Source organism: Myotis myotis, unplaced genomic scaffold (genome assembly GCF_014108235.1).
Source record: "Myotis myotis isolate mMyoMyo1 unplaced genomic scaffold, mMyoMyo1.p scaffold_m19_p_9, whole genome shotgun sequence".
Lineage (NCBI taxonomy): Eukaryota > Metazoa > Chordata > Mammalia > Chiroptera > Vespertilionidae > Myotis > Myotis myotis.
The window spans coordinates 5,035,174-5,061,646 of record NW_023416401.1 but is presented as its reverse complement, the minus strand read 5'-3'; the positions used below and the strand labels follow the sequence as shown (position 1 = coordinate 5,061,646).

The 26,473-nt window shown below is 35.2% G+C and overlaps 1 protein-coding gene across 16 annotated transcripts in view; it reads left to right on the top strand.

Moving 5' to 3' along the window:
- Positions 1–26,473, top strand: part of TRAPPC8 (trafficking protein particle complex 8) — a 73,165-nt gene that overhangs the window by 5,209 nt on the left and 41,483 nt on the right. For 4 of the 16 annotated variants that reach the window (XM_036323758.1, XM_036323752.1, XM_036323747.1 and 1 more), the window contains 11 exons: positions 2,091–2,285; positions 5,752–5,835; positions 12,331–12,420; positions 13,940–14,114; positions 16,169–16,322; positions 19,068–19,161; positions 19,608–19,867; positions 20,220–20,335; positions 21,055–21,205; positions 23,665–23,765; positions 25,522–25,627. In XM_036323758.1, coding sequence (XP_036179651.1) covers positions 2,091–2,285; positions 5,752–5,835; positions 12,331–12,420; positions 13,940–14,114; positions 16,169–16,322; positions 19,068–19,161; positions 19,608–19,867; positions 20,220–20,335; positions 21,055–21,205; positions 23,665–23,765; positions 25,522–25,627 — 1,526 coding nt within the window. Of the gene's footprint in view, positions 1–2,090; positions 2,286–3,282; positions 3,420–4,152; positions 4,205–4,692; positions 4,715–5,751; positions 5,836–8,915; positions 8,936–11,722; positions 11,923–12,330; positions 12,421–13,939; positions 14,115–16,168; positions 16,323–19,067; positions 19,162–19,607; positions 19,868–20,219; positions 20,336–21,054; positions 21,206–23,664; positions 23,766–25,521; positions 25,628–26,473 lie in introns of those variants that run through there. The other 12 variants (XM_036323754.1, XM_036323753.1, XM_036323748.1 and 9 more) reach the window with 12 other exon arrangements.

The window sequence follows — 26,473 nt, the reverse complement described above, 5'->3', positions numbered from 1 at the left end:
TTTATTTGTACTTTTGTACATATATTTATAATACAAGTGCACATATTTATTCCATATAGTTTTTATAAACTTTTGTTTTATTTTTTTTAATTAAAAGTTTAGAAATCAACAGAGGTTCACAGGAAATTTAGGAAGACAGTTTTTTTTTTTTTTTTTTTAAATATATTTTATTGATTTTTTACAGAGAGGAAGGGAGAGAGATAGAGAGCCAGGAACATCGATGAGAGAGCAACATCGATCAGCTGCCTCCTGCACATCCCCCACTGGGGATATGCCCGCAACCCAGGTACATCCCCCCGACCGGAATCGATCCCGGGACCCCTCAGTCCGCAGGCCGACGCTCCATCCACTGAGCCAAACCGGCTTCGGCAGGAAGACAGTTTTTACAGATGTAACCTTATTTAAAATATAGGCAGGCCTGAAATTAAAAGTTTAGTATAAAGCATTTTCCATTGGGAATAAAAGTGTTATTTTATTTATTTATTTTTTAAATATATTTTATTAATTTTTTACAGAGAGGAAGGGAGAGGGACAGAGAGTCAGAAACATGGATGTGAGAAAGAAACACCAATCAGCTGCCTCCTGCACACCCCCACTGGGGATGTGCCCGCAACCAAGGCACATGCCCTTGACCGGAATCGAACCTGGGACCCTTGAGTCCGCAGGCCGACGCTTTATCCACCGAGCCAAACCGGTTACGGCAAAAGTGTTATTTTTTATGGGTAGGTATACAAAGCCAGTTTTCCAGAGTTGCCTCTTATTTGTATATAGTGATTCATGATGTTCTTATAATAGTGTGTTATACCTGCTGCCTGCATCACCTCTTGAACACTTCACTACATGATTATGTATGTGCCAGGCATGGGGCTCAGTGCTTTACATTTACTATCTCATCCGACAATATCCCACGTACATCTTTAAAACGCTGTGAAGTAGGTTTTAGTCACGTTACAGGTGAGGAAATTGAAGAACAGAAAAATTAAAAGTTATTTAGGGTAACCTGGTTAATAAGTGGTGGGTTGGGATTAAAATAAAGTCTGACTCCAGCTGTTGCTGATTTGACTCAATGGATAGAGCGTCAGCCTCCGACTGAAGGGTCCCGGGTTTGATTTCGGCCAAGGGCACATGCCCGGGTTACAGGCTCGATCCCCAGCAGGACGTAGCAGATCAATGATTCTCTCTCATCATTGATGTTTCTATCTCTCTCTCCCTCTCCCTTCCTCTCTGAAATAAATAAAAAGGTATTTTCTAAAGAAAAAAAAGTCTGACTTCAAAAATTGGACCTTAATATAATGGGCTGTTCTAATACTTCTCCAGAAACTGCTTGAATATATTTTATGAAAAGATATGCTCACATTTCCTACTGTGCACTGTGGATACTGTCTCGTATAATCTCCTAAGAACCTACATCTTGGCCTGACACTCTGAGCCACTGGTTATAAATCCCATGGACTTGCGGCAAGAGCTATTGGGGATGGGAGCAGGGATTTGGGTGTTGATTTTTTAAAATACGCTTTATTTTTTAGTGCAGTTTAAGGTTCACAGCAAAATTGAGCAGAATAGAGAGTTTCTGTATACCTTCTGTTCTAGTACCTTCCCACCATCAACATCCCGGGATTTTTATGATAGTACAATAGTGGCAGAGAATGCAGGAAGCACACTCGGGGAAGTAGAGGAATCCCCAGTACGCCATTTAGCTCCCCTTCCCCTTTACTATTTTCAGCGTTGATATCACAGACTTCACACTGCTCTGGACAGCCTTAGTGTGAGGTGAGAATTAGCAACGTGACATGCATGGTGGTTGGTCCCTGGCAACTCCAAACAGGAAGAAGGAAAATACATACTTACTGTAGGGACATGAGCAGTAGCATTACGAGAGAAGGTTAGACTGTCTGGCTAACCCTTTTGGTTATATGAGAATGTTGTAAGTCAGTTGTATTTATGGAAGACTGTTCTACTAGGAATTTCTGGTTTTTGATTTGATCATCCTTTTTGTTTGTAAAACATTAACCCAATTTTTTTTGTTGTTGTTATAGTTGGGTTGTTATGAATTGTGTAGAATTAATTTCATGTTTTTTTCCCCCCTAAAGTTCATATGAGAGATCCTAATAATCAGCTTCACATAATAAAAAATTTGAAGATAGCAGTAAGCAACATCATCACCCAACCGCCTCAGCCTGGAGCCATTCGGAAGCTTTTGAGTGATGTTGTTTCTGGCAGTCAGCCTGCGGATGGACTAGTAGCTAATGTGATTACAGCCGGAGATTATGACCTCAACATCAGTGGTATGTAATAAGGTTTATTATTTTTAAAAGGAATTTTTCTTTTTTTAGAAACAGTAAATTCTGTAACTTGGAACTCATTTAACAAACGCTTACGTGCTTACTGAATGATAGATCTGGAATACAATGTTGAAAATAGCAGTTACTGCTTCTAAGGAAGTTATAATCAAACTAGAGGCCTGATGCACGAAATTCATGCAAGAGTAGGCCTTCCTTCCCCTGGCTGCTGGCACCGGTTTCCCTCACAGCCCCGGCTTCATCCCGAAGGTCCTCCGGTCTAATTAGCATATTATGCTTTTATTATTATAGCTAGATGAGTAGGCAGCCATTGAAACTGAATTACATGATTTTATTTTTTCATAATAAAATTGATTTATAGTTCTACTTGTGAAGCTAATAGATGCTCCATGAGGGCATGGACTTTGGCTCTTTATTTTACTCCTAGCACCTAAAGTAATGCCTAGAACATGTATATAATAAATATTTCTTGAATGAAAGAAAAATAGTAGATGAAAAACGGCATATTCTTTTGTGTCATAAATAGTACTATAATTAAATAGTACTATAATTAATGTATGGATAAATATTTAATATTTTCTGAGTGCTTTAGTGATAAATATTTTTTTGATAAGATTGGTGGGTGAGATGATATATTAATATGTAAAGTGAGTTAGCAGTATTTGGTGTGACTCAATATGAAAAAGAGGGACATGGGATAGGTTTTTAGAGGGAAAAGATTAAAAGTACATCATTTAATCAAGATATTTCAGTAGCCTAATAAAATAATCTTTTTAGGTCAGTGCAATTTGTAATATAATATTTTAATTTATTTAAAATAATTGCATACCATATTTAAAGATTGTGGTAAGCATACTAAGAACTTAAGTGGTTTGTTTTAGGTCACAAAGTTAGTTGGTTATACTTGTATAGATAGAAATATTTGTAAAATTATTTTGTTTAAATGTTCATAATTTTTCTCCTGTGTTAATTTTAATTACAGCAAGATACATTGATCATTTCAAGTTTAGACAATTATGGTTATCTTTCCATACCAAAAGATCGCCTTTCTGAAGTCTTCTGCTCCATGGGGAATGATGTCCTTCAGTGGGAGAGATAGTTGGGAGACAAAAAATCTAGATAGTACAATGGTTTGTGGCTCTCCAAAGGACTGTGGTACATAAATAGATACACAGTATATCTGTGGTATTATTTAAAAGTATTTTTTTGGGGGGAAGAACCAGTTAGAAAAGGAAAAGGCTCATGGGGGAGATAATGAAATAAAAGTTGCAAAACACCACTCTTCTCCATTTTGGACTGATTGCTGTCCAAGGCCTGCTCCACAACTGTCATCTTTGGGATTTCCTTTCCTTCCCTTCTCTGTAGTCTCTCATTCATATCTTTTTTGGCATATTTCCTGGGTTTGGTGAAGGACATCTCCAAGTACCTTCCTAAGAAACTGCTGGGAAGGTAATTTTTTTGAGAAATGAATGTCTGAAAAGTTTTTTTCTTTTATACTTGATTATTGATTGGTAATTTCACTCTATATATTCTAATTTAGAAATAATTTCTCACAGAATTGTTTCACTTCTTGTAACTTCTAGAATTGTAAAGAAACTGTATGCCATTATGATACCTCTCCCCTTATTCCCTTCAACTTTTAGAAGCTCTTCTGCTTATTTTGAACTTTCATGTTGGACCCGATTTAACTCCTTTTTCACTCATTGTATTGTGTAGCCCCTTTTGATAATCTGGTCATGCATAATCTTTAATCCTGAGAAATTTCTTGTGTTTTTCTTTTTCTTAGTTAATTTCTTTGTTGTTTTCTTTGCTCTTTCTAGAAGGACTACTGTTAGCTGGATGTAGGACTTCCTGAGTTACTCCTCTCATGTTTTCAGCTAATATTGTCCATCTCCATCTCTTAGGTCTTTATGTTTTACTTTCTGGGGGTATCCTTGATTTATTTCCTATCTTCTATTGAAATTTTAATATTCCCTTGCTCTTGATTTTTCTTTTATTTTTAGAAAATACATTTTTATTGGTTTCAGAGAGGAAGGTAGAGAGAGAGAGAGAGAGAGAGAGAGAGAGAGAGAGAGAGAGAGAGAGAAAGAGAGAAGCATCAGTGATGAGAGAGAATCATTGATTGGTTGCCTCCTGCACGCCCCCACTGGGGATTGAGCCCGAAACCTCGGCATGTGCCCTCTCCAGGAACCTGTGACCTTGTTCATAGGTCGATGCTCAACCACTGAGCCACTCCGGCTGGGCTGATTTTTCTTTTTGTGGCATGTAGTTCTTGTTTCCTATTGTGGTAACTTAATTCTGAGAATATTAATAAATTGTTAAGTTTTCGTCTCTTACGATTTTTCTCTCATTTGTATTATTTTTCAGTTTGTTTTGATCTCTCTTTCATATTGGAATCTTACCTCAAATGTCCGGTGAGCCCGTGGCGTTATTTTCTGTTTCTAATTGAAGCATTAAAACCCTGAATGGGCATAACAAAACTTGTCTTCTCTATTGGATAGTGAGACTGTAATAGGCTTGAATGTTACCCTGCTTTTATTACTCACAGTTCTTTAATATGGGGTCATTTATTTTCTCCAGAGTAAGTTTCTCAAATCTGATGCCTGGCTGCTAGAGGCGGGCTTATTATTTTTTTAAATGATGTATTAAAGTGGTTTGATAGTTTATAGGAACAATATGGTCATGATTTGGTTGTGAGAAATTATTTTATCCAGCTGACTGGCATGGCTCAGTGGTTGAGTGTCAACCTGTGAACCAGGAGGTCACAGTTCAATTCCCGGTCAGGGCGCATGCCCAGGATCTGGGCTTCATCCCCCGTGGGGGACATGCAGGAAGCAGCTGATCAATGATTCTCATTATTTAATGTCTCTCTCTCTCTCCCTCTCTGAAATCAGTAAAAATATATTTTTAAAAAATGTCCTGTATGTTAATATCTATTAATAAAATGATTGCAAAGTAATAGTTTAAAAATTTAGTTTATCCAGTTAAATTACTTATATTCTCAGCCCCCTGCTAACACGCCACATAAGGAAGGATTGAGTGCTGTTTGTCTTTAAACACAGGTGGAGGCACTGCTTTATAGGCGATGCCTTTAGGCAGATTTTAAAAAGAACCCCCAGTGGTTTGGATAAGCTACATCGAAGAAGAAAACAGTTTCTTCAGCTTCTCCCTGCTCCTGCTTTAAGACATCTCCTATGTCGGTCTTGAAGACTGGGAATGTGATACGCTAAAGCACTGAATGCATTATAATAAAATTCCGTTATAACAGTGATACTCTAGAGATGTATGAGTGATTTCATCCGTTTCAAATAAGATATTCTCTATGTCTAGAAAAATACTTTTAATTTTTGCCATTAATGTGAGCATACTTTTTACCCATTCTATTTAAGAAATACATGTTATATCTTTACTTCATGAGACTAGCTTATCAGTGCCATGTTTTCTTCATCAGATCGGTCAATTAAAGCTAGTGTTCCTTGGTACAGTAATTGGAAAGACACATTGATGGAAATGAAAGAATCCTCATTAAATACAGGTATTTTCTATATTGGTCTGAGTTTTCCAGATTGTTCTCACTCTACTCCTTGCCTATTATCTTTTTTCTACTCAGCAACTTAAAAAAAAAAAAAATATTTGTCCCAATTAACATGTCTGCCTAATTTTTCTAAAGCAGAGGCAGTCTGGTGATGCTTGTGCAACTTATGTTATCGATCCTATCTATTGTTTATTGTTTACTCTTGATTTACATTATCTTCTAAATCCAGATATTGTTTTAGAATAGTATAATTTGGGTTACACCTTGTTTTGATAAGGAAGAATGTTTTTTCCTACTTTTTTCTCTGGAGAGTAGCCATGTGTAAACAGTATTTTAGAGGATTGTTTAAATATTCTTTAAAATTTTTTCCTAAATTTTTATGTAAAAATAAAAAGCATAAAGAATGCTTTTAAAAATGACAATTATTTAAAATATGTCTAGTGCAATATTATTTTTCCAATATCTTAAAGTATTTTGCTATTTTTCATCATCCTGTGAATTATCAATTACTGTCAACTAAGAAAGTGCAAGAACGATGAAATTGCCTAGATGATACAGTAGTGAAATAAATCATTACTACTATATCACCCTTCAGTTTTAAATTTTGTGTTGCCCAAAGTATATTGCATCTTTTTATTTTACATACCAAAATTGATTTTATTGGTGGCCTTTTAAAATGTTTTTATCTAAGAATAATCTGTTTCTTCTAATAGCTTTCCTCTTTGTTGTGATCTTTGTCATTTCATACCAGTTGCTTTCTTTCAGTTTTTGCTAATTCATGGTTTTCTGCTTAAAGGTTAAAATAGGTCAGAAAAAAAAGGAAGCATATTGGAAACATATTGAAAGTTTTGGGTTGTGTAGGTGCTACTTTTCAACAGTCGTCTCAGCATTTTCTTTCAAGAAGTTATAAAGGTAGAATAAAGACATATTTGTAGCCATTATCTTTGTTTTCATCTGTTTTCCTTTGAACGCAGATGAGTATAGAGAACTTTCATTTTTAGTTCATATTGGCAAAGAAAATAAATTTGACAGTGGAAGACACAATTTTTCACAATTAGCCAAATCAGAAATGAGGGCAGTGTAACAGTAGCATTCTAGACTAGCACTGTCCAGTAGAAAATTGTGAGCCACTTACATAGTTTTTAATGTTCTATAGCTACAGTCCTATCTAATAATAGACAAACATGGTAATTAACCGTACCTTCTCTATGCCTCCCATGTGCTAATCAGCACAATATGCAAATTAACCAAACCAAGATGGCGTCCGGCAGCCACGCAGCTGAAGCGAGCAGGAGGCTTGCTTGCTCCAGTGATGGAGGAAGCCAAGGTTCCCCGCCTGCCGCAGCCCGGCTCTGAGCTCTGAAAGCAACAAAGTTTCAATTATAGAAGCTAAACAAACCCCAGATACCTGCTTTCAGCAGACCCTGGCCTCAGGGCTGGAGCAACCGGCTCTCAGTAACAAAGTTTCAATTATAGAAAGTAAATAAATCCCAGAATAAAAAAAAAAAAAGAAAAAGAAAAAAAGGAGAGGCTGGGAGCTTCAGTCGCAGGCCAGCCTGAAAACGGCCCTCAGCCCCTCACCCAGACTGGCCAGGTACCCCAGTGGGGACCCCCACCCTGAAGGGGGTGTGGCCAGCCTGAAAACAGCCATCAGCCCCTCACCCAGGCTGGCCAGGCACTGCAGTAGAGACCCCCACCCTGAAGGGGGTGTGACCAGCTGCAAACAGCCATCAGCCCCTCACCCAGGCTGGCCAGGCACGCAAGCGGGACCCCCACCCTGATCCAGGACACCCTTCAGGGCAAACCAGCCGGCCCCCACCCGTGCACCAGGCCTCTATCGTATATAGTAAAAGGGTAATGTGCAAACTGACCCTAACAGCAGAAAGACTGGTAATGACTGTTCACTATGACACACACTGACCACCAGGGGCAGACGCTCAATGCAGGAGCTGCCCTCTGGTGGTCATTGCACTCCCACATGGGGGAGCTCTGCTCAGCCACAAGCCAGGCTGATGGCTGCCAGTACAGCAGTGGTGGTGGGAGCCTCTCCTGCCTCCTCAGCAGTGCTAAGGATGTCTGACTGCAGCTTAGGTCTGCTCCCCGCTGGCAAGTGGACATCCCACGAGGGCTGCTGGGCTGCCAGAGGGATGTCTGATTGCCAGCTTAGGCCCAGTCCCCCCCCCCCGGGGAGCAGGCCTAAGCCAGCAGGTGGTCATCCCCTGAGGGGTCCCAGACTGCGAGAGGGCACAGGCTGGGCTGAGGGACCACCCCCCTCCCCCCCAGTGCACAAATTTTTGTGCAGCGGGCCTCTAGTAAAGAATATTAAAAAACACGTGAAGCCTGGCCAGTGTAGCTGAGTTGGGCATCGTCCTGTGCACCCAAGGGTTGTTAGTTCAATTCTGGTCAGGGCACATGCATGCCCAGGTTGTGGGCTCGATCCCTGCTTGGGATGTGCAAGACGCAGCTGATGAGTGTGTTGCTCTTACATCAATGTTTCTCTCTGTTTCTCTCCCTCTCCCTTCTCTCTCTAAAAATCAATAAAAAATCTTGTTAAAAAACAGGTGAAATTAATTTTAATACTATATTTTTCTTAATCCAGACTATACAAAATATTATTTCAACGTGTAATTGGAAATTTTACTTTTTTTGTACTGCCTTTGAAATCTATATCAAATCTTGATTCAGACAAGCCACATTTCAAGTGTATGCTAGCCACATGTTGCTAGTGGCTAACTACTTGACAGTCCTGCAAAAAAATTTTACAATTTTTTTTTTTTTCGGTGCCTTTATTCTGTAAATAATCTGTAAAGTGAATAAAAAATACAGTAAAATATCAAGGGTCAGTTAGATCCAGTTAGTAAATGGCAATGACTATTTTTTCCTGATATACTGAGGACCAAAAGGAATATAGTTTGAGTAGAGGACAATTTATTTTTAAAAGATTTTCCACTGTGGTGTCTTAGAAATTTAACAATAGGGCGTAAATAATCATGACCCTCATCTCTTTGGAATACTTTGATTTTTGCTGATTTTTCTGAAAATATTTGATTATAAATAGTCTCCTCAAGAATAGTTCTCATGGGTGTTGTGAAAATATAAGGTTAGTATTTCTTAGTTTTTAATATTACCTAAGATCTTTTATGATTTGCAAAATGCTCATAAGTTTTATGAGTTCTGATTTCAGTTTTTTGTAGCTTTTATATTAAGATTCTTTGTATTAAACAGTATTTTCTGATAATCATAATGTCAGATATTCTTTACTTTGAGGCTATACATTTATATAATTAAATATTTTACATTTAATTGTTTAATTCCTTTCCTTTATTAGGATATTTTTATTCTGAATATATACAGGGTGGGGCAAAAGTAGGTTTACAGGTGTTCATATGGAAAATAATAAACTGTTTTATCAACTAAATATTAGGTTTAGAATATTTATGTAATGTTCTAAATATATTTAAAAAATAAATCCTCTGTCATTTCAAGAAAATAACAATAAATAATACTGTAAGAATAAACTGTGTTTTGTGTACTCACAACTGTAAACCTACTTTTGCTCCACCCTGTATTTAATTTTGGTATATCTGCTACTGTTTATCTAAAGTTGCATAGTCATAAGTGCCAACATTATTTGTAACATGTTAGTATTTCTTAGTTTGATAGTGATTTTCTGGCACTTTCAGCTTTTGTATATGCCTAGGAAGGGTAAATACGTGATTTACAGGTGATGCTTATATTTAGGACATTCAGTCTTTTTCACCTGCAGATTTGGGGTCAGTAAGTACTTTTGGTTTCAGTAGAATGAGGACCCACGTTGCTCTCGGTTTAACTCACTGCTGTAGCCCTTGTTAGACATTTGTTGGGAATAGTAATAACTTCATGTCTCAGAGCACTGACACTGAAAAGGGAACCAAGAAGGATGGCTGGGGGGGGCCCATCCTGTTGTTTTTCTGGCCCTTTGCTGCCTTCCTAACCTTCCTTACCAAGACAGAATGCATTCTGCACAGAGAAACTGGTAGGATAACATGGGTGCTCTTTAAATTCCAAAGAAAGAACATACAGAGGTGGAAAGGGGTATGGGCAAAGTACTAATTTCATCCCCAAATAAGTATAAGAGAATTTATTAAGGGAGAGAATCATCACTAAATGTTGAAGTCTTTTGTTAACAGAAGACATTTTGGGTTACTCTACAGTAACAAGACTATTATGTTTTCCACTTTCTACAAAAATGTCATTTGAAAAAAAAAAAAAGTTGCCCTTGATTTATTGGCATGTAAAGTAACTTGAAGGAGGACTTCTTAATTAGCTCCGTAAGGAAATAAAAGGCTGAAGGGAAAATTTACTCTCTCTTTGTGAAAGTGACCTTCTTGAAAGATAAAACCCACTTTTGCCATATATATTTTTAAAACTTTCCTTTGTTTTTCATTTCCTTAGTGCGTACCCAGTATCTTGTTACCAGTATTTAGAAAGTATTATTTCAATTTAAGAACTCATGTGTGTATACTTGCTTTTTTAAAATTTAACTTTATTTTGAAATATACATGTATTTTTATTGATTTCAGAGAGTAAGGGAGAGAGAGATAGAAATATCAATGATGAGAATCATCGATCGGGTGCCTCCTGCACGCCCCTTACAGATGGAGCCTGCAACCCCGGCATATGGCCTGACCAGGAATTTCGGTTCACAGGTCGACGCTCAACCACTGAGCAACACCGGTTGGGCATAATTTTTGCCACTTTTTATATAGATTATAATATTTCTTGGAATGTTTTTCTTTTTTCTGTAGCAGTGAACATGAAATTGTTACACTAATAGCCCTCCTAAACAATAGTAATATATGGGTTATTCTCATAACGCATTTGTTGGAATTAAAGGTTTGTGTATGTATGCTACCAGGTGAAATAAGCTATTTGGTTACGCTGAATAGCTTTTTTCTCTTCAATCTTCCCACTCATTTAATGTAGTATTAAACAGGAAATCTATTTGCTGTTTTCAGTGATTAAGATGAAAACAAAAAATACATATGACTTGGTAATCAGCTTAAGAAACTAGGAATAAAGTGTCCTTTCAGAAATACTGTGATTTAGATCCCTGGTCGGCAAACTGTGGCTCGCGAGCCACATGCGGTTCTTTGGCCCCTTGAGTGTGGCTCTTCCTAAGCCTTAGGAGTGCCCTAATTAAGTTAATAACAATGTACCTACCTATATAGTTTAAGTTTAAAAAATTTGGCTCTCAAAAGAAATTTCAATCGTTGTACTGTTGATATTTGGCTCTGTTGACTGATGAGTTTGCCGACCACTGATTGAGATAATCTACTTAAACCTAGTGAAATGACTAAGTTTAAGTTCAAATAAAAAATGTTAGCCCTAGTTGGTTTGGCTCAGTAGATAGAGCACCAGCCTGTGAACTGAAGGGTCCCAGGTTTGATTCCAGTCAGGAGCACATGTCCAGGCTGTGGGTTTGTTCCCCAATAGGGGGCGTGCAGGAAGCAGCCAATGATTCTCTCTCATTGATGTTTCTATCTCTCCCTCTCCCTTCCTCTCTGAAATCAATAAAAATATATTAAAAAAATTTTTAGAATAGTTGTAATGTAAAATGCTTAGCATGGAACAAGAGGGATTTGATATTTTAAGAAACACTTAATATACATGTATACAAAAAGTGAAAACACCTATCTTTTATATTTGATTATAAGGTAAATATGCTTTGAAATTCCATTTAAAGAGGTTTTGTTACTGTCATAGTCAAGTAATTAAGTTATAAAGTAGTGTTTGTCAGCCTTGCCACTATTGACATTGAGCCATATAATTCTTTGAAGTGGGGGCTGTCTTGTTCTGTTTATTGTAGGATGTTTTACATCATTCCTCTTTCCCTTGATGCCAGTAGCACCCCGTCCTCACTCCCAGATGTGACAACCCAGAGTATTTCCAGACATGGCTAAATGTTTCCTGGTGGTTAAAGCCACTCAGTTGAGAACCAGTATTCTGAAATGATACCATTTATGACAATGTGACTAGTGGCAAGAACACAAAACTGTACTTCTAAAATTGTTTTACTCATGTAGGTGATATTTAAAGCATTAATAGGTAAGTAAATTGTGGGATTATTATGTAGGTTTGGGAATAAATCAGTTTTATATTTGCAAATATATAGGGTGTGCCAAAAAATGTATACATATTTTAACAGCTGATTCTATTACATTTTGAAAAGAAAATGTATTTTAATAAATACTGCCTTTATAATTATTCAAAGTGTGTATACATTTCTTTGGGACACCCCCTGTATGTACTCCCATATATGAATGTATTTGTGTATATGGCTTTATACATACAGATACATCATATGTATATATTAAATAAAGCACAGGTGAAAATGCTTGTTTATTGCTAGAAATTACTAACTTATGCCTTTAAGGAGTATGGACTTGAAATTTTGTCTGTTGTAAACTGATTCTATTGAGAAATTTTAACTGTTTTGTTTATGATTAATTTTAGCTACTACTCCATGGTTTGAGTCTTACAGAGAGACCTTTCTTCAGTCAATGCCCGCATCAGATCATGAATTTCTGAACCACTATTTAGCGTGTATCCTTTGACCTTTTTGTTCTCTTAAAATCAAATGTTTTGAAAGTTACTAATCTCAAAAATAGTTATATGAAGTCAAAATTATTGAAAGGATATAGAGAATGTGGTTTTTAAAAAATATATATTTTTATTGATTTCAGAAGGGAAAGGAAAGGGAGAGATAGAAACATCAATGGTGAGAGAGAATCATTGAATGGATGCCTCTTGCACACCCCCTACTGGAGACCGAGCCTGCAACCCGGGCATGTGCCCTTGACCAGAGTGCAACCCGGGACCCTTCAGTCTGCAGGCGGATGCTCTATCCACTGAGCCAAACCAGCAAGGGCTGGATTTTTTAAAAAGTGATAATGCTTCAGAAGTTTTCGTTATTGTTGTGTTGTTAAGTGGTGTCCTAGATAGGGATTGGTGTAATAAATTAATTTTTGATTATAAAATAAGAATACTGAGGGATTGTTTATTGTTTTTCTTTATCCCCCAACTCAAGTGGTTTATGCATAATAAGTGTTTTTTTAAATAATATGTTTTTAATTATTTTAGAGAGAAAGGAAAGGATAAGGAGAGAGAGAAAGACATCGGTGTGAGAGATACACATTGATTGGCTGCCTCCTGCGCGTCCCTTACTGGGGATTGACTGAAACCCAGGCATGTGCCCTGACCACGAATCGAACATCGACCTTTTGGTGCATGGGATGACTCTCAACCAACTGAGCCACACAGGCCAGGGCATGCATAATAAATTATTAAGCCATTTTAGAAAGAGAAAATGTAGACTGCAGTGTTAACTGGCTTGTGAAGATTGCCTCAAAATTAATTGCTTTTGCAAAAGCTCATATTTAAAAAGTTTTTCAGTTTTTTAGTAAGCTGTTTTGTAGCTATTAACCTCCTTTGACAGTTAATGGTTTTTTTTAGTTTCTTTAATGAGATTACAGAGAAAAGTTAAGAGGTAGGATAGAGTATGAAACTGCAGGGAAATGGAATGGGGAGGAGCAAGTTTCAGCAGAATTGTTGGATATATTGATAGTTGTTCGATTTTGATATTGTCCGTTTTTATTTTCTTGGATTTCCATATTGATATGTAAATGACCTAACAACTGTCAAGAAAAAATCTTTTTTTTTTTTTTAATATATTTTATTGATTTTTTACAGAGAGGAAGGGAGAGAGATAGAGAGTTAGAAACATCGATGAGAGAGAAACATCAATCCAGCTGCGTCCTGCACATCTCCTACTGGGGATGTGCCCGCAACCCAGGTACATGCCCTTGACCGGAATCGAACCTGGGACCTTTCAGTCCACGGGCCGACGCTCTATCCACTGAGCCAAACCGGTTTCGGCAAGAAAAAATCTTTATGATTTAGAACCTTGAATAATATTGAGGTGTTGGAGACACTATTTTGTGCTTGCTGTGAAAACCTATGATATCAATTTCTTTGGCTCAGAAATTATCTTCCTAAGTTTATTTTAATAGGATATTTTTATCACTGAGTGCTAAGTGATAGTTACCTTAATATGGTTTATAAGGTATGCTGGTAGCATCGTCTAGTGAAGCAGAACCTATGGAACAGTTTGGAAAGTTGTCACAAGAGCAGCATCGAATTCAGCACAATAATGACTATTCCTACCCCAAGTGGTTTATACCAAATACACTTAAATATTATGTACTCTTACATGATGTAAGTGCAGGAGATGAACAGAGGTAAGCTTTCCATTTTTAATTAAGAGATTTTCTTCTTTTAAATGATACAACTTTAATTTGAACATGGTTTATTTAAATTTTAAGTATATTTTTCATCTGAGAAAGTAAAAATTTAGTAAAAAAACATATAACTATCTTTTATTTCAGAGTTATATTCAATAGCTGAATCATTTTATGTTAGATTTCATATGCTTACCCAAACTTTTCTTTCACTGTGAATCTCTATTAGCATAATCATTGTACACAAGTGCTTGCCATTTTACACCTATATGTCTAAGGTGTTATTTCTTACTTTATATATAAAATTATTTCTCACTTTCTCTCTTTTTTCCTTCCCAGTTTTCGTCTGACTTTTCACTTCCTGACTGTTGCTTATAGGCACTTCATTTTTCACTCTTCACTCTCTTGTCACTTTATATTTTTAGCCTTGATGTTTTTCACAACCTCAGAAACACCCAAACATTTCTTTCTTATGTTCCCTTTACTATTAATTATTAGTGATTTGCTGTAGTCCTTTTATCTTTCAAGATAAGTGAATAACATATCTTTAAAAATTTCTTAAAAAATAAGATAACATTAAAAGCAATGTTACTTATGGAGTTGACTTTGACTTTTGGTTTAAGATGTGTATCAAATCTTTTGTTTCTCACTTTTCTGATGTCACAGTGACATTTACAATATGCAGTTAAGTAATTATTTCTTGCCCTTATTTTGAGCACAAGCCATCTTTTTAATAAATTTTTCTCTATAAAAGCAAAGAATTATTTTGAGGATTACTAATCTTTGAAATCATAAATAGTCTGTAGCCTGTAGGATAAAGAATAGGAATAATTTTGAACTGGCTGTTAAGATTAGTTTCTGTCAGTTAAATACGTTATGTATCTTCTAGGATATTTAAGTGGTAGTTCGGGTATTAGTGATTCATATGTTTAGCAGTATCATTGGTAAATCGAGTTTAGTTTATTGTACTTGAGTATATGTACATGCATGTATCCTTATATCTGTGTTTATAGAAATTTATAACTACTTTACTTTTCTAGCCTTAACTTTATAGTATGTACTATGGTTTAATTGTGTGCTAGGCTTGTTATTTGCATAGTATTAGCAATTTAAACATGATATATAGGGGTGTTTTTTTGTTTTTGCATCAGATGGCTGATTGACTAAAAAAAATACCTGTTTTGTTTGTTTGTTTTTGCATCAGATGGCTGATTAACTAAAGAAAAAAATACCTGTTTAAACTAGATTAGCTCTAAGTACCAAAATTTCATTTTCCATCAGAATGTACTGTTGCTTCTTAGGCTGTTTTGTCATTTGAATTATTTTGTTTCCCACCGGCGAGGAGGTTTAGCTAACATAAAGTATGGAAATCAAAATGCTTTTTGTTACATCTGATATACTGCTCATGGATATAGCTATTATACATTTTGTAAGAAAAATGGAATGATTTTATGTAATACATTCTATGGCTGCTCTTCTTGAGTTTCCTCTTTCTTCTGTACTGTGTCCCTTTGGAGATAGCTAAGTGAAGGGTAAACTGGCAGCTAAAGATTTGTAAGTGTGGGGTACTATACTTTTCTATTTTAGCACTTGGGTTTTTGATAAATGTCTGTTCTCTAAGACAGAATTTCCCAAAGTCATATTTCTTGAAATCCTCAGAGTTGAAACAGTTAACAGTACTGTTTGCTGCTCTTTGTAAATTCATAGTGCACATTAATAAATGGAAGACTTAAGGTGGTTTGTTGCAAAGAAACGGACTATTTACTGTAATTTCCCAAACTAGTTTGACCACCAGAACTCTCTTTGAGTAACATAGGAGTAGCTTGCAAAATTTTATTCCATGAAACACTTTGGGAACCTTGCTTTATCCAAGCTAGATGAATTTCAGTTAAGATCATTATCTTTGTTTTCAGTTGAAAATTAGTCTATCTCTAATTTTCTGTTCTGCCCTTTTAGGGGATTATCTTTACATCATCTTAAAATTATTTTAGTATCTTTTATTGCCTAAAGTCTGCTCCCTACTTACTATAAACGTTTTTAATTTTTTAATTTAGAGCTGAATCCATTTATGAAGAAATGAAACAGAAATATGGAACTCAGGGTTGCTATTTACTTAAAATTAATTCTCGAACATCTAATCAAGCATCAGATGAACAGATACCAGATCCTTGGAGTCAGTATCTTCAGAAAAATAGTATTCAAAACCAGGTATATGTAAAAAACAACAATGAAGCAAACCATAAAAGCTCTATTTCAGTTTTATGACATAATGGTATCTGTAGAATTTTTTATATCTTAGTTTAACTAATATAATTAATAATATTTATTTTGGAATCTGGCTAGCTTTCATTCATCACCATGTGAACTCTTAAATCAGTGGTTCAAAGCTATTTTTAACTAATAATAATCCCTATGTTACTCCTTTCAGGCACATACTATCAATGTTAATTGATCTTTTTTCCTTAAAAGATGAAAAGTGAATTACACATTGAGAACTGAATTATGTACATTTAATTCATTATGAACGCTTACAGTCAGTTCTTTATTATTCACATGCTCTGGGGTTGCCTTCCTTCATTTTCAACATGCTGTTCTTTTTTTTTTTTTAAATATATTTTATTGATTTTTTACAGAGAGGAAGGGAGAGAGATAGAGAGTTAGAAACATCGATGAGAGAGCAACATCGATCAGCTGCCTCCTGCACATCTCCCACCGGGGATATGCCCGCAACCCAGGTACATGCCCTTGACCGGAATTGAACCTGGGACCTTTCAGTCCGCAGGCCGACGCTCTATCCACTGAGCCAAACCGGTTTCGGCCAACATGCTGTTCTTATGGCCACCTTTTAGAGCTCATACTTTTTTAGGTGGTGGGTGGGCTTTTTTCCATAACTTTCCGTGATTCTTTTCCTTGGAATTTTCAGGAAGTGTTTCTTCCTAATCTACTTTCTTAATCTAGAGTTCTATACTAATGTTAACTGTTGTCTGAAATGGGTTGGTATATGGTTTCACATGGTCAAACTTTCTAAAAAAAAAAATGTTTTTATTGATTTTTTTAGAGAGCAATGCGAGGGGGAGAGAGAGAAATATTGATGAAAGAGAAACATCGATAGGCTTCCTCCTGCACAACTCCTGTTAGGCATCGATCCCACAGCCTGGGCCTGGGCCATGACCAGGAATTTAACTGTTGACCTCTTGGTGCATAGCACTAGGATCAGTCCAGTGAGCCACACCCACCGGGCAACACACTGTTAAAAAAGCATTGTCTACCGCTTGGTAGTAAATAGTCAAATGACAAGTTCCTAAGATTAGTTAAGATAATCCAGAGTTGACTGTTTTTTGTTTAGAAGTAGGATTTCTTAAGTAAATGGAAAATATTTTTATTTTGTATAATTAAATAACATTATATTCTCTATATGTGATCTTTTAAAAAATATCAATTATGAAGTTTAACTTTTGATCTACTGTAAATATTTAATAATCTGTTTATTTGCCCTTTTTGATCCACATATAGTTCTGAACTGATATTTGCAATATTAAGATGATTACTGACCTTCTTTAAGATAATGCTGGGGGAAGGTAGAAAGAAAGAACCAGTTGGATGTGAAGAGGCTCTGTTTTAAAATGGTCCTAAGGCCACACTCAGAATAGGAATAGTAGTGGAATATTCAGTTTAGAGCCCAGTATCTAAGGTTGAGAAGGGCAACATAAGTCAGACTGTTCAGTTTGAGAACTTTTAACACAAGACCAGAGGTATCAACAGTTCTATAGCTTATAACGCTAGAGGCCACGATTGGAGGATAGTTTAAACCTTACTGAATCTAACCCCTGTTTTAATGCTTTCCTTTCCTTTGAACCTATGAATGAATGACCTTAGTTACAGTACGCACTATCTTCCCAGGTGACCCTTTCCATGTCTGAACAGCTTGAGGGTCAACCAAGAATTTTCTCCATTTGTTTGTACTCATTTGTCCTGTGAGGACTGTATAAGTTTTCTGTTAAGACAGCTTTTAAGCCGAAACCGGTTTGGCTCAGTGGATAGAGCGTCGGCCTGCGGACTGAAGGGTCCCAGGTTCGATTCCGGTCAAGGGCATGTACCTTGGTTGCGGGCATATCCCCAGCGGGGAGTGTGCAGGAGGCGGCTGATCGATGTTTCTCTCTCATCGATGTTTCTAACTCTCTATCTCTCCCCCTTCCTCTGTGTAAAAAATTAATAAAATATATTAAAAAAAAAAAGACAACTTTTAAAATATAGGAGGATGGCGTTCATGTCCCCTTCTGTATTTTTCCAGGCTAAATATACCAAGTTTTTAAAAAAAATTTCTTAAAGGGTTTAGACTTTTGTCATGATCACTTTCCCATTATTAAATTCTATTTTATATAGAATTTGGAATATTTGGAATAATACCTCACACTCACTGGTCTCATTGACTACACCGAGTATATTTAGTTTGTTTTCTTTGTTGACTGAGAAAACAGTGTATTTGTTCAAATAAGCATTGCATTGGATATTTTTCCAAAACATTTTGATATGTTCAGTATGCATTTCAACTTATTAACCCTGGGTTCATGGCCAGGAGATTCCCTGCCATCTCTTTTTTCCCCTGGCTTGACCTTAGTAGTACATTTCTTTTGCTGTTATTCCTTACTTAGATGCATACACAGATATTCATATTGGCTTGTACCCATCACATATAAACAGATAAACTGGGATGGAGATAATTTGATTCCAGAAGAATCAGGGTAATAGATTGAATGTGAAAGTAAATTTAAGAATATAGTAGGTGTGGACTGGAATGCTAGAAAAAGCTGTATAGAAAAAGAAGAAAAGAGTCTTGCTGTAGCAAATAAATGAGGCTTACAGTTAGCAGAGCAGCCATACTTGTTGATGGATTTAGAGTTATCTTAGAATGATTAAGTATAAGTGCTAATGCTGTTTATTTTGTTTTGATAGGAATCATATGAAGATGGCCCTTGCACTATATCTTCAAATAAGAATTCTGATAGTAACTTGCTTTCATTGGATGGATTAGATAACGAAGTCAAAGGTCTTGATACCCTTTCTGTAAATTTCTCTTTTTGATTGAAAATATGCACTGTTGTCAAAACATGCTAAACTTTATAGATTAAAGATAGGGGAAATATTCATAATAAAAAAGATAATCTACAGGTTAGCTTTTCTGAAGATTTTATTGAGACATTTGGATTGTTTTTATTTGACATTTAAATTTTATTTTATGATTATTGAAAATAATTCTTTATATCTAAAAACTGTATTTTTCCTGATTTATTTACATGACTTTTAAAATTTCTATTATGTTTAACAAGTAATAACCCAAGCCCTGTAATTTTAAAGGGGAAAAGATTAATGTTATTGTATCATAGATGTCTAAAATATACAGAAAAAGAAAGGATTCCAACATTCTTTTTTTTAACAGTATGATAGTAATATTGTTACATTAACAATAGAGTAAAAGAAAGGTCTTTTTTTCAGTAGATGGCTTGCCAAATAACTTTAGAGCCCACCCACTTCAATTGGACTCATCTAGTGACCCTTCTAACAACATTGATGGCCCAGATCATGTAAAATCTGCCTCCTCATTACATGAAACAAAGAAAGCAAATCCTGGAATTATTCATGGTGCATGCTTAACCCTTACTGATCATGATAGAATTCGACAGTTTGTACAAGAATTCACATTTCGGGGCCTTTTGCCACATATAGAGAAAACAATTCGGCAATTAAATGATCAGGTAAGATTTGTTTCTTTTTAGATTAATATTTTTTAAAATTTTAGTACATTGTACACGTGAGAATATAATAGTATAAGTTTTTAAAAAGTATTTAAAATGTTGTTTTTTTTTTTAAAGAAAGACCAATATTAGGTTTTAGTAGCATTACTATCTCTAATGAAATTCTGTTAAATCATTTTCACTAGGGATTTTTCAGCATATTCAACAGTTTGTAAAAAAAATCAGTGTTGTTAAAAATAAATATTTTCTTACTATTAAAGCTTTTTTACTTATTTAGAATAGTTTTCTTTTGTATGTAAAATAAAAATATTAAATTCTCATATTTGTTAATGTATTTAATCTTTTCTTTTAGCTTATATCAAGAAAAGGTTTGAGTCGATCTCTATTTTCTGCAACTAAAAAATGGTTTAGTGGCAGTAAAGTTCCAGAAAAGAGCATTAATGAGCTGAAAAATACATCTGGATTGCTGTGAGTGAAATAGTATCTTTTTTTTTTCTCCCTGTGTTTAACTCTATAGTGTTTGACTATACGATGACCTGTAAAAATATCACTATTTTTACACTTTCTTACTTTCACATTGGTCAAAACTCAGGTAGGTAAGAACAGTGACTATAGGTAAATTCCATTAATTAAAAAATTTTTTAAAGTAATTGGGTGTCTAAAAATAAAGAAGATACCTGGGAGTCACTTTATGTTGGTTCTGTTTTCCTATTTGTAAAAAGGTGCTTTTTTGTGTGTCTTTGTAAGATTAGGTGTTCATTAACGATTCTTCTGTGTTAAAATATTGTGGTCTTGTGATTCTAAGACAGCCTGTACTTAGAACATTTTATTTAATATAAGATATTGTTTTAAGGTAAAGTAAAAGCACGTTTTGGATTTAAATTTTTTTCCTGGTTGTACATAAAACTGGTATTAGCTATTTACTTCATAATTTGACCATGGAGAAAGTGTTTGCCTGTTGTTGAGAAGTTCTCAGAATAGGGGTATAAATTATTTAAATATAGATATAACTATAATTCCAAATATCTTTGAGACATGACACTCTTTCCTTGGAGATAGGATTTTTGTAAAACATGATCGGTTTTTACAATGTTCTGGGCAGTTAAGCAGCTATTAAACATTTGATAATACTTAGTGGTGTATGGGTCATAAATCACAAATTACTTTCTTATATTTTGTATTTATAGGTATCCACCAGAAGCACCAGAGCTTCAAATCAGGAAAATGGCTGACTTATGTTTCTTGGTGCAGCACTATGATCTGGCTTACAGTTGTTATCATACTGCAAAGAAGGATTTTCTTAATGATCAAGCAATGCTTTATGCAGCTGGTGCCTTGGTTGGTATTCTGTATAATTTATTTCCGCTACCATAGCTGTAGAAATTTCTGCTAATGAAATGCCAAACAAAATACCTAGGGATAAAGTTGTATTCAAAGAGCATACAATGCTTTATAGGTTTTGAATTAGCTGAATTGATGGATTTTCCTCAAGCTAGTGCTTTTAAACATGGTAGTAGGTAAAGGTTGATTTCTTAGTTTTGATGAACACTTTCTAATTTTTCTGTATGTTTTCAAAATTTAATTCCAATTTCAGTTACTATATTCAAAGTGTAAAGTTTACTTTTTTTAGAAGATGCTTTTATTTTGGACTTCTTGAATAGTCTTCTAAAATTGCTTGAAATTTTTTTTTCCTAATGTAAGACTATAAATTGGTTAAGAACATGTACTTTGACGTAAGACAGACTGTTCTCTTATGTAAATTACTGAGTATTTGTAAGTTTCGGTTTTCTTGTCTATAAAATATAAATCCTAATGGCACAGGATTCGATAAGGTATAAGGCATCTAAGGTGCTTAGCATACCTCCTTGTATGTAATAAGCTGTCAGTTAGCATTGTACCACCTATGGTACAACGTCAGTAATTGGTGTGTAAACTTAGGTGTTTTAGAAAGAATTTTCTATACTTGTTATCACCTTTCAGTATTTTTGAAAAGTTGTTTTAAATATATATATAAAATTTGCTTCCTGTGCCTAGAAAAGAGTAAAACTAGCATTGTTACTTTCTACTTAATCTTCTTTAAAACATGCAAGCTTATAAACAAAAGTGTGAAGAACAAACTGTATAAGAACTTAACCCCAAAGTGCTGGGGAGCGCGATCGCGCTCCTCTTGCTCCTCTTGCCTTTCGCCAAAAGTGCTGGGAGCTCTATCGCGCTCCTCCTGCAGTGTCACTATTAGATGCTAGTAGTTCACTTTTTATGTGGGGAAAAAAATTTAAAAACCTTAACTCAAAATGCCTTGGCAATTTTAGCATCGTTCCTAGGATATTGGTTGGCACTCAAAGGGTTAAAATACTCCGTTGGGCCATTATGATGTAGACACTTGTTTAATTGCTTCTGTTTTGTATTTTTTAATCCTATGTATATATAAAACTAAAATGGGTAATTTAAAAATGTGAAGCTAAAATAGCAAAATTATATTACAATTCCCTTTTATTTCTGTAATATTTTCAGTGAAAAAGTCAACTAACTTGTTGACCATCTTGTTCAGGAACAGAAAATATGCTGTGTTCAAGTGTTTTAAAAAATTATGTGAGCCCTAACTGGTTTGGCTCAGTGGATAGAGCGTCGGCCTGCGGACTCAAGGGTCCCGGGTTCGATTCCAGTCAGGGGCATGTACCTTGGTTGTGGGCACATGCCCAGTGGGAAGTGTGCAGGAGGCAGCTGATTGATGTTTCTCTCTCATCGATGTTTCTAGCTCTCTATCCCTCTCCCTTCCTCTCTGTAAGAAATCAATAAAATATATTTTTTAAAAAATTATGTGAACTGTTCTTGGTTAGACATTCTCTGATTTTTCTATTATAGTCATCTAATGTAAGTTAATGACATCACACATACTGAATGTCATCTCATTAATACCTTATAACATAGGTTTAAATTTACAATTATTAAATTTTACGTAATGTACCTGCAAATTTAATGTTTGTATGGAGGTAAAAATCTTCTAAAGATATGGCAAAAATTTCTATGATTTTATGGCACTTAAGTTTTTTCATTTTTTATCTGTAGTATGATAAATACTGCCTTAAGCCATTTAGATGAAGATATTAGTAGTAGCTATATGAGAGAAAATAGTTTAGCACTGAAAAATAAAGGCTTATTGCTATGACATAATGTGTGCGTGCGTGAAAATCCTGGTAGTCTGTAAAAGCTGCCCTAAAAGTAATGGGCCTTGAGGAAAAATGTCGGAACAGTCCTCTTAAAACATGTGTCTCTGTAACTGGAACACAGACAAAAACATAAGTAGTAAGTATGTATTTTTTGTATAATATAAGTATAGTATAATTCTACATAGTCAATATATTTGATATTTTTATGCAACATAGAACTATGTAAATTCATTATATTAAAATATAAACTAGTTAAGAAAATACATTTCAGAGCTGTAGAATATTTTGTCACACATGGATATGACATAGTTTTATTTGGTTTATTCACTAAATTTTGGAGCAGGCACTTCTGGGTGCTGAGGATACAGAGGAACTTTGAAACATACAGTTCATATTGTCATGGAAATCATAGTCTGTCTCATTTAAATACTGAATAACAGACTTGGGAATTTGACTAGAGAATTTAAAATTTAAAAGCTTTAAGTATATTTTTAAAGTCAGTGTTAGGCTATAAAATTTGTACATGTACATGCATAAAAATCTCATCAAATTTCATTCCAGTATTTAGGCTTCCTGAATGCTGAACCACAAGCGTGTCTGAAATAGTGTAAATAATGTCTTTTCTTCCAGGAAATGGCAGCAGTGTCAGCTTTTCTTCAGCAAGGAGCAGCGAGGCCATACCCTGCACATTACATGGATACAGCAATCCAAACGTACAGGGATATCTGCAAGTAGGTGACTAGAATATTTATGTTCTTTCCATTTAGAAGTAAATTGGCATTTATATTCTTATTGAATATAAATGGTTCTGCGTTTTTCATGCAAGTTAATATAGTCAGAGACAAGATGAGGTAATTTTCTGAAACTAGTGTTTCCTATTTTATTTGGATTTGTGCTCAGGAATTGGTTATGTGTAATGTCGAGGCTACATGTTATATTGAGGGTGATTTGTATTGTGGGAACATCTAACCTTAACCGCTGTTAAACCAGGAGTTAGCCATTTTGAACTTTCCAGGTTAAATAGGCAAAACACAAACAGTTCAATAATAGTCCAGGGAAGGAAATGAGAGATGTTTTGTACACATCGTGAGAACTGTTAGAACTCATTACTTATAATGAGACTATGAGCTGGTCCAGAAGTAGTCAGGGAGTTTCATGGGATGGTTGGGGAATAGACCTTGAAAGAAAGGTGGTTGGGATTTGATGGACATAAAGACAATTCAGAAATTGTGATTGGCAGGAATGATGTTTTGGATGCTGCCTGATAGAGAAAGGGAATTGAGCCCTGGCGAGGTGAGGGGGTTTGAGAGTATTAAAAGTGTTGGGTGGTACATATGGTAAGATGGTATGCGAGAAATCGCTGTGGGGAGCCTCAGCCCTCTATTGTTTAAGCTGAAGTTAAGAGTTATGTAGTAGTAAGTGGGAACTTACTGAATATTTGAGTACAGCCTTGACATAATAAAAGTTGTTTTTCAGGAAGATTAATCTGACTTTTCTATGTAGCATGCATGGGTTGTCTTAGAGTGTTGTTGGAGTATAAGTAGTACTTGTCATGGTGTTATATTTACAGCACAACACTAATACTAATAATTGACATTTATTGAATGTTCAGCATTTGCTACTATGCCAAAGTAGTTTACATGCTCATTTAATCTTTTTTTTTATATATATACTTTTATCGATTTTTTACAGAGAGAAAGGGAGAGGGATAGAGAGTCAGAAACATCAATGAGAGAGAAACATCGATCAGCTGCCTCCTGTATACTCCCCACTGGGGATGTGACTGCAACCAACGTACATGCCCTTGACCGGAATCGAACCTGGGACCCTTGCGTCCGCAGGCCGACGCTCCATCCACTAAGCCAAACTGGTCAGGGCATCATTTAATCTTAAGCCTATAAAATGGTACAATTATTATCTGTATTTTACAGATGAGAAGACTGAAACTTAAGAGTTTAACTTGCCCAAGGGCACACAGCTAGTAAATGGTGGAGCCAATATTGAATTTTACCTATTATACCTTATGTAATCTATTTGAGAATAGATTTGGAGATTCTGGCAGGAGATACAGCTTTCTGTGAAGAAAGAGGAAGGATTGAAGGAGACTGAAAAAGAGCTAGGAGAGTGAGGTAGCAAAGGGAGCCAGAAATAAGAGTGAAAAGTTTGTATTCATTTCTGTTCCGAGCAAGTTTTATTTGGTAAATAGCTGCTGGTTTATGGATACTAGATAAGTCTTAGCGTTTTGCACACTGGAAATGTGACTTTACTTAGTATTTTTACCACAAATTTATATGATGAAAAGCTTTGAATAGTTATGAGAATTCTTAGGGTTCTTTTAAACTTTTTTGGTAAGTGGAAAACAAGGACATGGATTTCTTTTTACTCAAAAACTAGAATTGGAAATGTTTGTTGAACACATAGTTGCTATGATGTATAAAGATATTATTGTAGTGCTAATTATATTTTTCTTGTCTTTTATTTTTTTAGGAATATGATATTGGCTGAAAGATGTGTATTGCTTAGTGCTGAAATCTTAAAAAGCCAAAGCAAATATTCAGAGGCTGCAGCTCTTCTAATACGGTTGACCAGTGAGGTACTGAAACTGTGTAGTATTTGTTTTAATTAGTGTTATTTCATAATTTTTAGAAAGTGTCCCCTTTTTTTGAGGATGTGTAAAACAAAATTAGAGAGGAATCTCTCTGGGAATTTATAACATGGCTACTTTAGTTATTTGAATAAATTTTATATGCAATATTTTATAAACTGATTTTATTTATAGATTTAAGTCTACATTATTATTAACCACAAACGTGTTGTACATATTCTGTGAATTAGGTTGTGACCTATGCATAACAACAATTAAACAAGCTTGTGCATCATCCCTCATGTAAAATTGATACTTAAAAGAGTGATCACTCAGGAATTTTTAATCTTATTTTAGTAGTATGATGTTAAAAAAAATTACCATAAGCGTTTAAAAAATCTATATGAATATTTCAAAAGAGAAAAAGTAATCCATTTATAGTTGCCATTAAAGATTTATAACATTAAGTTGCATTTCTACAGACTTGTAAAGAATGATAGTAATTTATTTAAAAGTATGTTTAAAGACACATTTTTTTAGATGAACGTGCATAAGAACAGAAGAACGAAATCAAACACCTCCTTTGCTCCTTAAATTTTAATGTAATGTACACTACATTTTTATTTATTTATTATCATCACCCGAGGATATGTTTTTATTGATTTTTAGCGAGAGAAGAAGGCAGAGGGAGAAAAGGAGGGAGAGAGTGAGAGAAACATCAATATGAGAAACATCCATCAGTTGCTCCCCGACCGGGGATTGAACCTGTAACCTGGTGTATGGGATGATGCTCCAATCAACTGAGCCACCCGGCCAGGGCTATTACTATTCACTATGATTTTACTTTTTGGACCA